This window comes from Uloborus diversus, chromosome 9 (assembly GCF_026930045.1).
Source record: "Uloborus diversus isolate 005 chromosome 9, Udiv.v.3.1, whole genome shotgun sequence".
Taxonomy (NCBI): domain Eukaryota; kingdom Metazoa; phylum Arthropoda; class Arachnida; order Araneae; family Uloboridae; genus Uloborus; species Uloborus diversus.
The window spans coordinates 54,634,473-54,651,860 of NC_072739.1; the positions used below are offsets into that span (position 1 = coordinate 54,634,473).

General features: G+C 34.4%; 1 protein-coding gene across 1 annotated transcript in view; it reads right to left on the reverse strand.

The window, feature by feature from the left end:
• Positions 1-593: 593 nt before the first annotated feature.
• Positions 594-17,388, reverse strand: part of LOC129230223 (DNA-directed RNA polymerase III subunit RPC3-like) — a 67,597-nt gene continuing 50,802 nt past the window's right edge. The window contains exons 6-10 of the mRNA XM_054864625.1: positions 15,964-16,145; positions 13,069-13,189; positions 11,000-11,068; positions 6,022-6,189; positions 594-797 (exon numbers count right to left, since the gene is read on the reverse strand). Of these exons, the coding sequence (XP_054720600.1) occupies positions 654-797; positions 6,022-6,189; positions 11,000-11,068; positions 13,069-13,189; positions 15,964-16,145 (684 nt within the window). The 3' untranslated portion in view covers positions 594-653. The remainder of the gene's footprint in view (positions 798-6,021; positions 6,190-10,999; positions 11,069-13,068; positions 13,190-15,963; positions 16,146-17,388) is intronic.

The following is a 17,388-nucleotide window of genomic DNA, read 5'->3' on the forward strand; positions in this document are numbered from 1 at the left end:
CCTTTTAATACAACAAAAAACAATGCATTGCAACAAAATTACATAGGCTTGTTTTGCGCCAATGCTAAAAATCATTTACAATACAGCTGCAGTAGTGCTGAACTGATGCTCCAAGTACGCCATGATGCAAGTTATATTACTACAGTGAAACCTGTGTAAGTTGACCACTTGCCGTGCACTACTTTAGTGGTCAACTTAAACAGGTGGTCAACTTACAAAGGTTGATTTATATGATTAGGGCTAATTCCGTGCCTGAAAAAAGTGGTCAACTTAGACAGGTAGTCAACTTACGAGGGTGGTCAACTTCACAGGTTTTACTGTATAATGTATTGCACAAAATATGCAGAAGTCACACTTGATCAAAAACAAAAAGCGAATATTTGGCATACTTAAAGCTTTTATAATTTCAAATTATTATTAATGCGAATATAAAACTTAACTCTACATATTTGATACAGATAAACCGCAGATCTGGATAAATTGGGACGGATATACAAGCTCCTACTGTACTTATATTAGTAGGAACTACCAAAGTCTGTAACAGGCTGTAGTGTCTTAAAATAAGCACAACTTGTATTTATAATTTTGTTTATTTCAGAATCAATATTTACAGTGTAAGAGGAACATAATGGCAGAACCGAGAACAGTCTGTTTCATTTAAGGCTGCAGTAGTCCAGCCAAATGGAAAGGGTGAGAAGCATTTCTGAGATTTGAATCTGGCTAGAGTCAATCTTTTGGGTCACTTCTGTTACTTTGGTGATGACAGCCTCTTCAGGTGGAGTAAGGATGTTCTGTACCTAATAACACATATTACAGGACAAGTCATGATTTATTCTCTAGCAGTATTACATACTTGCAAACAACAGGAAATAAGAATAACTGATTTATTCTCTAGCAAGAGGAAGATTTCTTTAAAAACAGACAACTGCTTGTTTTTCTTCCCCCAACCTCCAGTCAGAGCCGGCCTTAAGCCGATTAGAGCAAAAAGACCCAATTGGGCCCCGCGCCAGCAGGGGCCCCGCTCTAAAAAGTCTTTTTTTCCCTTTCTCCTGAAAATAAATAAGAAAAAAAGAAAAGAAAAGAAAAAGTTCAAATGAACTTTACTGATATTTATTATAATACGCTTAACTGATACTTAATTTGGTAGTATGGAGCTATTTTCAGTTCGACTAATGGATTTAGGGAGAGTTTCTTGTCTATATCCAAGGCCGTATACCCACTGTACCCCATTAATTCCGATCTAGAGAAAGGGACTAGGTAGTGTGGAACCAATGGACAAATTTTTAATGATTATCGGCAATTAATACGGTGAGCATTAACATACAGGTCAAGGGGCCCTATCCCAGGACCGTACTATCTCATGGGCAATGCAGGAATTTACCCAAAGCCCCGAAAGTTTAGGAATTCTCAAAGGTTTTAGTTCAGGAATTCCCATTTTCATTTATTTCACTTAATATATTAACTTTTATTATTATTTTTTTATTTCTTCATTTTTGTTGAAAAAAAAAATGCTAAAACTCAGCAGCAATGACAATTTTTCTAATATACAATTAAAACTAAAGTAGGTACGTTTCTAAAAAAAAATTAATAATAAAATAAATAAATAATTGAATAAATAATAAACTTCAAATAGTGCTTGCTTAATACGCGTAAAACATTTGTATAACCATTCTAAAAAGAACGAATTGCCTATTGCTTTCATTCCTCTCCTAACGTTATACATTTAGTCTGAAATTTGGTTTTGAAATCTTCAATGTCTACAAATTTCTAGGGCCAGCTATCAAACCCTGACATTTCTCCTAATGTAAACGAAGGTAACTTAAAATGCTTTTTTAAGACTTCAATTTCAAAAAATTTCATGAAGAGGCTACCCGAACACCTACCCTTACCTCAACTTTACCACCAAAGACTAATTACATCATGAAGTTTTCAGTTTCAAAACATTTCCAATCAAGGAAGATTCATAAATTTCACAACGCCCTCCCCTTCTTCCCTAACATCTCCAAAAGTAGTCTAAAATAGTGTTTTTACGATTTAAATTTCAAAACATTTCCAGCGGAAGGTCTCTGAACACCTCTTTCTAATGACCCTTTTTCTGAGCCTCAGCACAATAGCTTAAAATTTAGCATTTACTAAATATTACCACGAGAAAACCCTTGAATTCTTCCCTTTCCATGAATAGCCTAAAATTGATTTCATTTTCGAAAAAGATTCCGGGCAGAGTCTCCTCCCTTGTCCTCTATCGTTATCAAACAGGGCTTTAAACTGCGTTTTTAACACATCAATATAGAAAATTTTTTGAAGAGTCGCCGAATCTTCTGACGTCACCAATGATAGTTTAAAATAGCGCCTTAAATCCTTGAATTTTGAAAGTTTTCTGCAGGCGATCAGCAAATTCCCTTTCTTCATCTTCATCAAACATTACCCAATTGGAACTACAATTTCGGAAAAAATTTCTGAGAGAAACGCCCAATTTCTTGTCGTTATCAAAATTAGCCTCAACTTATCCTAAATTTGAAAAAATAATTACCGTAAGTAGAAACCTCCGCCCCCCCTCCCTTAATTTCACAAAAAAAAATGCCCTCATTTGCGGTTTCAGAGGCCAGCTTTGAAGACTCTTCCGGGGACCGTAGTCGGTTTATCTTACTTCTAACTCCCTCCTCATTTCTGTATGAAAACTGCTCAGAAAAAAAGACTTCAATTTTGAAGAATTTCCAAGAGGAGGTCTCCCATTCCCTGCAACTCCGTTCTACTTTCGACATCAACAAAGACAGTCCAAATTTTCTTTTTTAGAACTAGAAAATTTCGGTGAATTTTACTTTTCTGTCAAAGCAATAAATTGCTCACATAGGCGGCTTGTATGTGAGGGAGGGGAGGGGGGAGAAACCGCCCCCTTACTTTTCAGAGTTAAAATTAATGATCTATAGGGAAATGATTTTTTACTGGGTGGATTGTTTTATTTCCCTCAAATAAAAACTGAAAATTCCAACTAAATGGACCTTTTCGTGTATCTCACGATAATTGAACTTGATTTTAAAGTGGGAAGTCTACGGTGACCATTCGGCCCTATTTTGGAGGCCATATTCCACATGTTTTGGAGATTATTTAATCATGTTGAAATCCCGTAATAAAGTCCAATTTTACAAAAAAAAAAAAAAAAAAGAATCAGCACCAGGGGCACCGTTTCCTAATCCCCACACTTCTTTTGACCCACCACTTTTTTCGTGCACCAGCCACCTAAGATAGTGCATAAAGAATTTCACGGCTACTTATCTTACGTTCTTATAAAACTAACATATTTTTGTGGGCATTCATTCATTTCTTAATAAATAAATGAATAAATCAAAATAAAAAGTGATGTAGCAACTTGATGGAAGACGGATAATTTCAGTGATTTCGAATAATTACCCGCCGTGGAAAAATCGACGCTATTTCTCAAATTTGTAATAATTCTATAAAGGGCCCCGCCAGAATTCTGCAATCGGGCCCCGCATGTGCTAAGGCCGGCTCTGCCTCCAGTTGCATAGTGTGAAGGGCAGATATGAAACTGATGAACATGGTAGATGGGGAGACTGCATTTCTGCCCTTCTACACTCTCTGTTACTACAGAGTTCAAGACAAGTTCCTACTGAGTTGCATCAGTAGCGTAACAAGGGGTTGGCAGGATCAGCTCTAATGGTGCAGCAGCTAGGGGAGCAGCATTTTGACTGATTTAAAAAAATAAATAAATTTCTCAAAAAATTGATTATATATATGAGTAGAAAAATGCTTTTATAAATAAAAATAAAAACATAAAAAAGTCTCGCAAAAAAAGAGCTAGAGGGGAAAATAAAACAATCCTTAATTCTCCCCCCCCCCAAAAAAAAAGAAAAGAGGGGGGGGGGTTACCCGTGGTGTGAAATTCATTGAGTGATTAGCTCAAGACTTATACACACAATTTGCACAGCAGGCAGCTGGAGAGCGCTGTATGCTGAAAGATTCCATTTTTTCGGGGAGGGGTGACATTTTATCGGGCATAGTTTGAAGTGTCTAGTTTTTCTTAGGCTCTCTCTCTCTAAGTATTAATTCTCATTATAATAAATAACAAAAAGTCTTATTTGAATGAAATATTGGGAGGTCTTAATCAGCGATTTGCCGGTATGTAAACAGTCGTGTTTTTTAGTTAATTTCAGATTAGCAATGTTTTTCGCATTTCCTTTGCTTTATAAAATATAAAATAATTTAAAAATTATTTTATAAATATTTTTTTGCATTTTAAAAATTATAAAATAATTTTTAAAATGCTTTGATTTTTATTTAAAAATTAAGGTTTCTTTCTTTCTTTTAGTAAGCACATAAATTATGCTTATTGTACAGTTTCCTAATGTTTTAAAACAAATTTTATTAAAAGTTGAAACTGTTTAAAAAAATTCTCATTTGGTTCAAGAACGTACATTATTAATATGTCTAAACGAATTACAAATATTATTGGTTTTCTTTTTTGGGAAGGGGAGAATTCTGAATATGCAGAAAGAAATCCTAATTTTACCGAATGATAAAATTTGAGTATGCACACATATACATGCATAACATCTACTGCGAAGGAAAATTGGGCATCATTGAAAACAATTTAAAAATAGAAAATAAGAATATTAGGGTTACAATATTGTCTCCTAATTTCTGTACCTCAACGCCAGAAGAACATAACTCACATTATTATAATTTTACAGTAGAGAGGAAAAACTTTTTTCTGGCGCATGCAAAGAATGGGAAGCACGCTCTTTTAAACCTGGTAAAAAATTTAAAAGGATTTTTTAAAAAGAATTATGTTTACATGGCTCGATGTGGGATAGGTTTCTACATACAATGCACTAACAAACAGAAAATTGTAAGTTTTGGACTTACGTCCTTCTGACTCTGAGGTACACAAATGTCAAATCAATTAGTCAAATTTCCACCCAAATTTTTTTTGGGAGGTCACAGTGACCACAGTGACCTCTGGTAACTTTCCATTGGGACAACGCCGGGGTTGGGGGGGGGGGGGGTTCGCCAGAGGTGCCAGACCCCCTATGTATGCTACTGAGCTGCAGTCATATAAACATTTACTGTTTTTCCTGGGCCGTGGTGGCCTGATCGTTAAGGTTTTGGATTCATAACCTAAGGGCCCCATGTCCGATGCCAGCTGATAGAAGATCATCCGTATTTATTAATGGTGATAGGGGCACATAAAATATGTCTTGGTCACAAAGTCCCCCAAGTGAATCAATACCTCTGGGGGTATTGGAGCAGGGATTACTGGGCTTCTAGCCTGAATAATAAAAACAGAGCTGTCTTCAGGGCCCATCTTTCTGGTAAAACCACAAATAGTAGCAAGTATGGGGGGCCCTGAAGGCTGGAGTATGATATGATATTGATGTTCTTGCCTGGTGTGAATTGCAAAACACTATTCATTTCCTGCAGGCACAGAAAAGTGATGCAGCGGGAATTTCTTAAAATAATGAGTCAAGCGCATAGAAACAGCTTTGTGGTATTGTCCATGAATGGTGTCCACAGTTTGAAGATGGTCGAGCTAATGTGAATGTTGAAAGAAGTCAAGGATGCAAGTCTTTCTCTACAGACAATCTTATTTAGCAAGTTTATCAAGTGGTTCAGGAAAAATCGAATGTTTATCATCAGTGAAAGAAGTGGCTATAATGGTGAATTATCACCATAGTAACAGTATGGCAAGGACTAACTTGCAGTTTGCAAAGCATACTGGAAATGTAATCTGTTTCAAGCTTTTAATTGTTTGAATTTTTCACAACCCACACACATTTATACATGCCTGCCTTATGATGTATAGATTTTTTTTTACATGATTAAAATGTACACTCCTGTGTTACCTATTACTTTTACGTATTGCTGCTCATCTTGAGCTTTGACTGCCAATATTTGTGATAGAAGAGTAGGGTTGAATTGCTTCGAAAAATGACATTATAAGCATAGTAAACAAGATTAGAAACATGGCAATAATGATGAAGTGAACAAATAGAGAGGACCCACCTCCCGTATCTGCTCCTCCTCAGCCCCAGACTGTTTGAGGGAGGCAACGATGGCATCTATGCGCTCTTTCTTTTCCAGAAGCCTCCTGTTCTCTTGCTGCTGCAACTCACTACACGTGAGAAGATTGTACAATGCCTGGTAACACCTCTCCAGGAGCATTCGGCACACCTGTCACCAAACACAAATAAACATACTGATCACCATTAAAGCAGTGAAAACAGAAAAACAAGAAAAGAGGGTTCATTTCTGGCCAAAGCACAGCAATAAAATGAACCTTTTCAGCCAAAGGTTGATTTTCTGGGGACAACTTCGTTTCATTTTAAATAGGCATACATCTCTTCTTTTACAACTGTAATTTTTGGATATTTTATGAAATTTAATGCCTCAAAAATTTAATGTACTAACCTAAGAAGTATTTTTGATGACTGCACACATGAGATACCATTAAAATGTTATAACTTTTTTCTACAGCCAAAATATATAGAGGAAAACATTTTGTGACAACTTTCAATTTTCATATTTACAAGCTTTAAGAGGTGGAGAATTCACTTTGACAACATTTGGGAAAGTGTATCAGTCTGTAGGTGGGTAAACACTTTTTTTTTGTGAGAGTTTTAACTCAGAAAGAAATGAAAGGGAATTCAGTATACTAATGTTCAGCAAAGAGAAGAGGTGCTGATTAATTTTTAGTGTGAATCTTCCCAAGTGGTTGGCACAACCATTTTTTTCACTATACCAGACTTTTACCTCAAGAAGTAGTGAAGAAATTTACACAAAAATGACTTATTTTAAGAGTTATAAAGGTTATGACCACCAGGGTCGTCCGAAAAAAAATTAACCAGTGGGGTGATCGGCTTAGGTACCAAAATATAAGAAGTGGCATAAACTAAGCTTTTGCTGCATTACAATTTATTCATTTATTTTTTTACCATTATTTTTTTCAAAAAAAAGTTTTTTTTTAATGCTAATATATTAGACTAAGTTCCTGTATTTTATGGTACACATCGAGTTTGAATCACATGTTCAATAATCAAATAATTAATATAAAAATGTTCAGTGCTTTTCCAATATACGTACACCATTCTGTGTGTTCTTAGGATGGCCGTCTAACAGTTCTATTCTTTAAAATTCAAAGATTGGTTTTGGAAAGATATGATTTTAACCAACGGCTTGGGGTGCTTAACCTCCAACTCACTGGTTGCACGCCTGTTGGGTCTGGACTATATTAGCATTTAGGTACTGAAAAATTTACTAAACTACCTAACACAAACACACATATATTTATAATGTAAATTATTTCTTTCTAAATGCTATAGTAGAAATGTGTTAAAGGGGAGCCGGCTGATTGCTTAAACAGAGTTGCCATCTCTCATATAAAAGTTTTCAATCTTAATCTTATCACTTATCTATAGTTCTTAATACCAGAAAAATACAGATGCAACATTCATTTAATATTCCAAGAAATAAGATCCAGAGAAAAAAATGTTTTTTAATTAAAATATGCATTACAGTTCTAGGGGAAGGGGGAACTGAAGGAAAAAAAAACTAAAACATGCATGTGATCAGGGCCAGTTCTAGTAGTTCTGCCACCTAAGGCAAAATTGGCAAGTGCCGCCCGCCCCCTGAATTTTTATAATAATATAAATAAAATATATTAATAAAATAAAAATAATAGTAAAGCGCTTAAAACAAAAGTGAGTTTCTAGTTAAATTCAAAACTGAGTTTTGTATACCCAAGCACTGACACACACTCTAAATTACTATAATTTTTTATTAGCATTGAAGCAGTGAATCTTATAGCACTGAAACAGATATTCACGCTCAAAAAAAAAGTTTCGACTTTAAAATTTGCCGCCCCTAAAATCTGCCGCCTTAGGTGTCAGCCTAGGTCGCCTACCCCTGGAGCCGGGCTTGCATGTGATTTAAAAAAATAAATAAGTATCATCCTTCCTCCTCTCATATAAAAAAAATAAAGTAAAATATGCATTACATAATTATAACAAAGTATCAACTTCCTACCAAAAGGAAAATGAATTTTAATTAAAGTCTGCATTACAGTTTGAAAATGAAGAGAAAAAAAACAAAAACATGCAGGTCATTTGGGGGGGGGGAATAAATAAAGGTCACCCTCCATAAAAAAAACTTAATAAATATATGCAATACACAACATTATATAACAAAGTATCCACCTCCCTCAAAAGTATCATTTAATTAAAATACACATTTTAGTTAGAACGAATCAAAAATTTAACCCCCTGAAGAAAATAGGATTTTATTAAAATACTCATTATGCATTTTAAGCAAAAAAAAGAAATCCATCCCTGCCCTCTCTATCACGTGAAAAAAAAAAATTTAAATCAAGTACTCATTACAACTGGAGGGAGCAAAACACAAGTTCCCTTCCCATACGAAGAAAAAAGAATTTAATTAGATTATACATTTAGGAGAAAATCTATAGCTCTTCCAAAGAGAATAGATTTTCATTCATATAATCACCTCTATCTGAATAACAATCAGTCAACCCAAAATACTACACAATTTATCAAGTATTCCATCTGTTGCTGCAACCTGCGATACAGCAAATAAGCCATTTTTTAAGGGCTTAAATTAATTTTTCAACAGAGGTGAAAAAAAGCTCGAAAATAAGTAAGTACACGTCTTAGACACAAACATGTGTGTTGCAAAACCAATGCAAAACCACTGTTCTTTGATCAACACAAGGTTGCTTCAAAATCACTCTATGTAGGGAGAAGTTGTGGTTAGAACCGGTTTTATCCATGCTGTATCACCCGATTTCCGATGTTGCAGACTAACATGGTCATCAATGATCGTTCGATTTGGCACTCGCCAAGGTTTTTTTTTTTTGTAAAATAATGCCGTAATCATTTAATTTTTCGCATAAAATCAGGCCTTTCCCTTAATTTGTAGTTGAGTTACATTTTTTACTGCGAAACAGCTATCCTTGGGAACTGTTCTGCAGAATGGTTTTATTGCTGACTTTTTTTTCCCTTTCCCTTTTTCCCCCCTAGTGCAAAAACGTTCTGCACAAACTCTCATTCTGCGACAATGTCGCCGTGTCAGTAGCTTTCTGCCACAGGGTATATATATATATATATATATACTAGATGACCCAACAGACGTTGTTCTGTTCAAACTTTGCAAATTGAAAAGTTAAAAAATTTGAAAACACTTCCCAAGTGTTTGAACAATGTTGTTGAAAAAAATAAGTAAAAAGAAAATGTTTTAAGCTGCTTGGTGTCAGAATGCGTACATTTATTACAACTTGATTTATCTAATGCCTACTGAGCAGTTGTTTTATTAACTCTTTTTTCTCTCGTACATGATGGTTTGCTCCTTCAGCCATACTCAAAGGATAAAAGCGTCCTCAGATATTAAGTGTAAAAAACTAACCAACCATTTAGAACAAACGGGAAATCCCGCTGTAACATCCCCCATATGAAAAAGAATAAAACAATCGAAAGGATATCGTTAAGAAAAATGAAAAAGGTAAAAACAGTTCTCTGAATAAGAGAAAATCACTCATCCCTCCCCCCTCCCGATGTAAAATAAACACATTCTTCAACTAAAATGACTAAAAACTCTTTAAAAACAAAAAACAATTCTTTGCACTTTGAAATATTTCGCCAAATAAACAAAAAATACAATAAATTACATCAACAGTATCTTTAAAATGTAAACACATGATCGCGTAACTCTATTGTTTATAGCAAAAGTCGCCAAGCCACCACGTTACTGTAATCCAGCCAATCAGTGAGCGAAGCCAACTCCGACCGATTAGCGCTCCGATCTTTTGAATGGAAACTTTTTAAACTTCATATATTGCCTAATTTGTTCTTTCCACCAAAGATAAAGATCTTCCACTGCACTAATCTTTTGTGTACAGAACTACCCTGTTGTAATTTATCTGGACGAAAATAAAATTTGTTTCTTCTTTAAAATCCATCATTTTTTCCTTTAATTATGTACTGATTAGTTGGAAATCCTTGAAGTATTCTGGACATTGGTGCCAAAACTCAGATGGATTTCAGCCAAGAAACAAATGTTGCTTTGGTTAGGAAAACCTAAAGCACCGATCCAGTCACATGGTTCAACTATGACGATAGAATACACATTTTGCGTGAAACTTGCAGTACTTTACATTAAAATATGGGACCTAAAATCGTTGCTTTCAAGAAATGAAGGCTTCACTCGCTCTCTACGTTTTCTCTATTATATCAATTGACATATCACAGTAGGATATTTCATTGTAAAAAGCAGAGCTGACTTTCTTATTGCCCTTTGGCAACGGGTTAAATATTTATTTCAGTTCTCGCGCAACAATAGGTTAAAATAAACATAAATCATTTGGGAGATATAACCATCCAATGTTTAAATTAATTAATCAATTAACAAAAACGTTTCCGATTCGATCCATCGCTCTTCGAAACCATGCTTGCCACAACTTAATTACATACAAAAAATTTGATCAAAATCGGATATATATATTATAGTGATTTAAATTTAAGGTGCTAATTACAAATGAGAATTTTAAGTTGAAAATACTGACATTCATGTAGTAAATCAATTTCAATATGATGCCACTACATGCTCTATTGAAATTTACAGATTTCAACAGCGCAATCAAATAACAAATTATAACTACTGTGCAAGAAAATCGTCAACTTTATGAGTATCAAAACAATTTATTTAACATCCCAAACAAAAATAAGTTTAAAACAACTGTTTTCAGATGACTTATATATCCAATGTGCACCAAATATTGCACCAAACACCTCCGGTTATTGGGGCACTGGGGGATGTATGGCTTATGAGGGAACTTCCCAACTGATTGATTCAAGTTCAACAATAACAGGCCAGTGAAAGGTGATCACTAAAAATTTTAACATTTTTTTCCTCTTCCTTTCATTTAACAATAAATGACCTATTAATTCATGATTAATAAAAATAAAACAATTACCTGAATCATGTCAATACGTAACAAATAGAAAGTATGTCCATGGGAAAAATCTGAACCCTTAGGTACATCCTGAAATAAAAAAAAAAAGAAATCAGCATAAAAAAACTAAAGAATGGAAAGGTCACTCGATCTTTTAAAATGCCTTATTAAAGTAATAGTATCACATTTAAAATGCATACATTTAAATGAGAAAATCATATGCTTGTTTTGAAAATAACTTAAATTTCATATAGTAGGCCCTCACTATATTGCACTTGTCAGGAGACAACAAAACATGCAGTACAACCAGTGTCATTAAAAATAACAATTCAAATAACTACTATGTGCGTCTGGAACTGCAGGTTATATTTGGACAAATCTCTGAATAAAAACAACAAAAGAAAATTATATGCTTTGAAAAAACAATAATAAAAAGATAATTAAAAATATTTTAATTGGTTTTTTCTTGGTAAAATAAGAATTCTAACAAATATAACATAAAATATATGGAATTCAGAAGAATTGAATTCCTCCCTATTTTAGTAATGAAATATGTTTATATTTTTCGAGTGTAGAATGTTTGTCAAAGTTGCAAATATTTGTTTGATTATTTTTCTACTAATAAATGTTACTGCAATTTGTTAATTCAGCTTACATTTTCTTTAAAGGTTAACTTAATGTTTATTTAATTTAATCAGCAAAATAATATATATATATATATATATATATATATATATATATATATATATATATATATATATATATATATATATATATATATATATATATTGAATTTAAATGAAATGATATATTTTTCAAAGATCTTCCAAACAGTATTTAATTAAAACTGATTTATTAAAGCAATTTATATGATCTCTCCGCATCACCCACTGAAAGTCATTAGTAGGATGAATTTAAATGTTGAGCTTTAAAATCAACCTCATAACATTGCATACTACAGACAAAATGTTATTCTTATCAGATTAGCTTTTCGTGCTCATGCTTCTCTATTTCACCGTCAAACCAGATTCTTAAAATAAAAAAACAATGAGTAGATGAAGAAAATCTGAGCATAATGTTAAGTTTGTTAGCAAATAAAATCATGAGATCTCAGAGACTATGGTGGAAATGAAAACATCCCATATCTGAGAAATTGATGTAGGTTAATAATTGCACTACACACAATGAGCTTAGAAGCTTCAGGAATTCTTTACCAACAATACTTCATCTGTGGCACATAAGTCACTTGCAACCTGCTGAATCATTCAAATGTAACCAGAGATCATTTAAAAAGAAAAGTCATACAAAATAAATAAATAAATATTCGCTGAAAACACACACAAAAAAGTGTAATTTACATCAAAATTCAATCTTCCAAACAAATAGGAAGACTGGGAACATATAAATGGAAACATATAAATTTCACATTAAAAAAAGCTGAGAATGTGAAATCCATACCCAAATGTTTTTAGTATCTTTCTACATCACATGTAAAACTGGTTGAAATCAGTTATTTTGAGGAAAATAAAATATCACTAAACTTAGAAAAACAATTTTTTTCACAGTGTCATCTCTTCAAACAATGATGATGTCTAGACAATTGTTTAGAAACATGTAGGACACTCAGAATCTTTTCCATATGGCAACTTAATCTTCACTTACTAACAGTTTAGTTTCAAAAATTGCCACAAGCATGCTAATAGAGCTTGTTTTTACTTATTCCATGCTTTCTTTTACCCCAACTGACTGCATTCTTTGTTACACTGACTCTCTCAGAGATTTTGATTTGCGTAGCTAATCAACTTGTTGGCACCATTCTCCAGGGTTCCCCAAACCTACCAATATTTGTGATTTAACCAGTTGGATGGGGCCCTGAAGACAGCTGTTTTTTCATCCAAACTAGCAGTTGAGCAATCCCTGGCCCAGCTACTCCAGAGGTATTGATTTCACTTGGAGGATTTTGTGACAACAATATATTTAATGTGCTCCAGTGCCCATTAACAAACATGGATGATCTCCGAAGGCAAAACAAGTCTGATGCTTTACCGATCAGGCCACCACTGTCACATAGCTAATCACAGAGCACTTACGTGGGAGAGGATAAAATTCTCCTCAAACATTCGGTAGATGTATTCCTTTGAGTCCTTGGGGTGCAACATGGCAAGCTCTTCAATCTGTTTTGGCTCCAAGGCTTTCTTGGCCAATAGGATCCTGGAGAAAGAAATAAAATTGAGAAACATTGAATCAGTTAAAAATCACAGTTGCCATGATTTTGATTAGTTACCTGAAAGAAACCAGTTGAAATTCTTAAAAAATGATTTTTTATTCTATGCATAAAAGATTTTTGTTTACTTAACATTTATTAAATATTAGAGAATAAAGTTAAAAAGGATTTTTGTTTGCACAGAAAAGTTTTGAAAATCTGGGTCTCAAAAGCTCAAGGTTCTGCTACATTCAAAGCGTCAAAAAATTTGACCCCCCCCCCCCCCTGCAAGAATGCAGTTCTTTTCCTTTCTTTCTGGAATATGACTGCTGTTTTGGGTTACGCACCCCCCACTATTTATATGCTTACTAGAGGACCCGACAGACGTTGTTCTGTTCAAACTTTGTAAATTGAAAAGTTAAAAAATTTCAATAAACTATCAAGTGTTTAAACCGTTTTTTTGAAAAAAAAAAATAAGTAAAAAGAAAATGATTTAAGCTGCTTCGTATCAGAATGCGTATATTTATTACAACTTGATTTATCTAATGCCCACTGAGCAGTCGTTTTATTAACTATTTTCCCCCCATACTTGATGGTTTGTTCCTTCAGACATACTCAAACAATGAAAAGCGTCCTCAAATATTAAGTGTAAAAAACTAACTACCCATCTAGAGCAAACGGGAAATCCAGCTGCAACATCCCCCACATGAAAAATAATAAAAAAACGAAAGGATATCGTTTAAAAGATTTATAAAGGTAAAAACAGTTCTCTGAATAAGCGAAAACCACTCATCCCCTCAACCCTCCTGTTGTAAAATAAACACATTCTTCAATTAAAATGACTAAAAACCCTTTAAAAATGAAAAGCAATTCTTTGCAATTTGAAATAGTTCGCCAAATAAACAAAAGATACAATAAATTACATTAACAGTAGCTTTAAAATGTAAAGAAATGATTATGCAACTCTATTGTTTGTAGCCAAAGTCACCAAGCCACCACGTTACTGTAATCCAGCCGATCAGTAAGGGAAGCCAACTCTTACAGATTAGCAGTCTGATCTTTTGAACGAAAACTTTTAAAACTTCATATATTGCCTAATTTGTTCTTTTACCAAAGATAAAGATCTTATCTATATAGGATATTTCTATAATTGGGAATCTGGCGATCTTTTTTCATTGGCGTCAACTTTTGGCTCCAGCGCCTGTACGAGAGGAATTTTTCGTTGCAAAGCTTAACAAAGAGAACGGAAACATCTATTTACACAGGGATACTATAAATCAGCAGGGTTACCAAAATAAAGTTATTAACGCCAAAAATGAAACGACTGCACCAGATTCCCAATTATCGTTTGGTTCGTCTCGAAATTCCATCATCTTTTCCTTTAATAATGTACTGATTAGTTTGATAATCCTTAAAGTATTTTTGACATCGGTGTAAAAACTCAGATGAATTTGAGCCCAAAAACAAATGTTGCTAGGTACGGTACTTTCTGATCATTTGGTTAGGAAAACCTGAAGCACTGATCCGGTCACATGGTTCAACTACGACGACAGAACACACTTTTTGCCTTGCGTGAACCTTTCAGTACTTTACTTTAAAATATATCTCGGGATCTAAAATCGTTACTTTTACGAAATGTAGGCTTCACTCTCTCTCTACGTTTTATCCATTATCAATTGACATTATCACAGTAGGAAATTTCATTGCAAAAAGCAGAGCTGGCTTTTGTACTGTCCTTTGGCAACGGATTAAATATTTATTTCAATTCTCGCTCGACAATAGGTTAAAATGAATATTAATCATTTGGGAGATATAACCATCCAATGTTTCAATTAATTAATTAATTAACAAAAAAGTTTCCGATTCGATCCATCGCGCTTCAAAACCATGCTTGCCACAATTTAATTACACACAAAAAATTTCATCAAAATCGGTCCAGCCGTTAAAAAGCCTTATGGTGACAAACGTTCGCACAGAAGATTTTTATATATTAAGATAAAGTACTCAAAGGTATATTGACATGTGACTAGGTGTTGGTTTGAAAGGGATTTGTAAACCTGCTAAACCAATGTTTTCTTTTTCAAGTTCCTCTGCATTTCTTAATAAGTATGAGGTTAGGGGTCACCCTATTAACACAAAATTGCTCCTTGCCCCTTTTTTCTTCAGAAGCTTTATCTTTTTAGATAGGTAGCACTAGTAAAAATCACTTGTGTTGAAGTGGAAGTTGTTTTTAACTGCATGAGTTCAAAATGATCACAAAAATAACAGAAAATTTTCATCTATGAAAAAATAAGCTAGAGGCTATGAAAAGATTTTTCATTGTAAGTGTTAGTTGTTTGACTGGTAGCAAAAACGTAATGGTGTGCTCAAAATATATATTTAAAAAAAAAAAAAAAGATCTCAGCAGATGCTTCAGCAGCGTAGTCATTTCAAAAAAAAAAAAAAAAAAGAGGAAGACATTATACTGACTGAAAAAAAACACACATAATCGGTTACATGACTATGACAAAACTGGTTTAAAATCCTCAAAATCCTTTGCTGCAAAGGAGGAAAAATTATTTAAGGAAAAAAGAAAGAAAGGGGCAATTAACCACTTAAGCATGTGCAAATACACCAGTAACCTATAAAATCAAACTTACAGAGATTGAAAAATCTGTGAAGTATATATTTGTACATACACTTAGATATTAGTAATGTTAATGTCTTTATGGGTATGTAACAATCACTATAACCTTTACAATATAATTTAGAGACTGAAATTAATAGTATGTGGGGTGCTCACCTGAAAATTCTGGCACACTTTGACCCAAATCTGTCCTGAATGACAGATGATACCATTGCCTCCACCAGCCTCTGCAACACCTTTAGAATGTTGACGACAAACATGCCCCCACCACGGTCATCCGCTTTAGAAACAAAGCTTGCATCGCCCTCCGACAGAACGGCTAGATATGCGTCCAGTTCCTGTTGGAAAAACCAAAGAGCCATTGAGAAAAGTCTCTTGATAGTTGATGTTCAAAACAAAGATAGCAAGCAAGTTTGATATTTTTGGAAAGATAAATGATCCACTCAACCAAAAGTGGTCTTATATACAACTAGATTGGTAAAAGTACTCATCAAAAATTTAAATGTACGACTCTACTCCAGGAAATCTTGAGGCCGTACAGAAATTACTGAAAATAAAAAAATCCTATTGAAAAATATGAAGATAATTTTTTTATTCAAAGCTATACACATATGTTTGTAATTCAGTCTCTAACCTTTGAAAGCATAATTTTAAAACTCTAAATACCAAAAAAACAAAAGCTGAACTTTTCAGACTCTGTGGTGGCATTGAAAAAAAATCAGGACACAATATTCCAAAAATATTAGGACACTCTTAATGTTTTTAAATGAGCCTATAAACGTTCTATAACAAAAAAATTGACGCACCAAGAAGGAGTGATCTTATTGAGACGAAAATTGGTGGACAGGAAGACAATGCACAGAATAGTAAGTGATTAAATCCTCAGAACAATTGAATAATTTATGTCAGAGTTACAGTAACAAGTTCGATAAGGTATTGACCCACCTCTAGCTTGGATACAAGCTGAAGCACGGCGTGGCAAATACCGATAAAGCTCCCGGAGGGTGTCCTGTGACATTTCCGGCAAAATTTGCTCCAATTGTCGGACGAGGTTATCAACATTTCTTGCCAGATGCAATCGCCATCCGATCATATCCCAGACATGCTCGTTGAGAGAGAGATCTGGCAGGCCACGGAATAGTTTGACAAGCTTGCAGACAGCTCATAGCAACACGTGCCGTATGTTATCTGGAATTGTCCTGCTGAAAACCAGCCGAGGGTACTGCAAAATGAACGGCGCAAAACAGGTCTTAGGATGTTGTCGATGTACCACTGTGCAGTAAGTGTACCTCTAATTACAACCAAAAAGGTCCAGTTATCAAAGGAAATGACACCCCAGACCATAATGCCTTGTTGAGGACCAGTGTTGAGTACAAAAGTGAAACCAGGATCCCCCATCTGTCCTGGGTGTCTCCAAACCTTGTCTTCCATGATCGTCATGACACAGTTGGAAGCGGGATTAGTTGCTAAAGACTATGCGTCCCCTGTCGACATCATTCCAACCTGATTGAGCCATGCACCACTGTAATCTGGCTCGGCAGTGTGTAGGCGTCAGTGGCAGGTGGCGTAACGGTCGGTGCG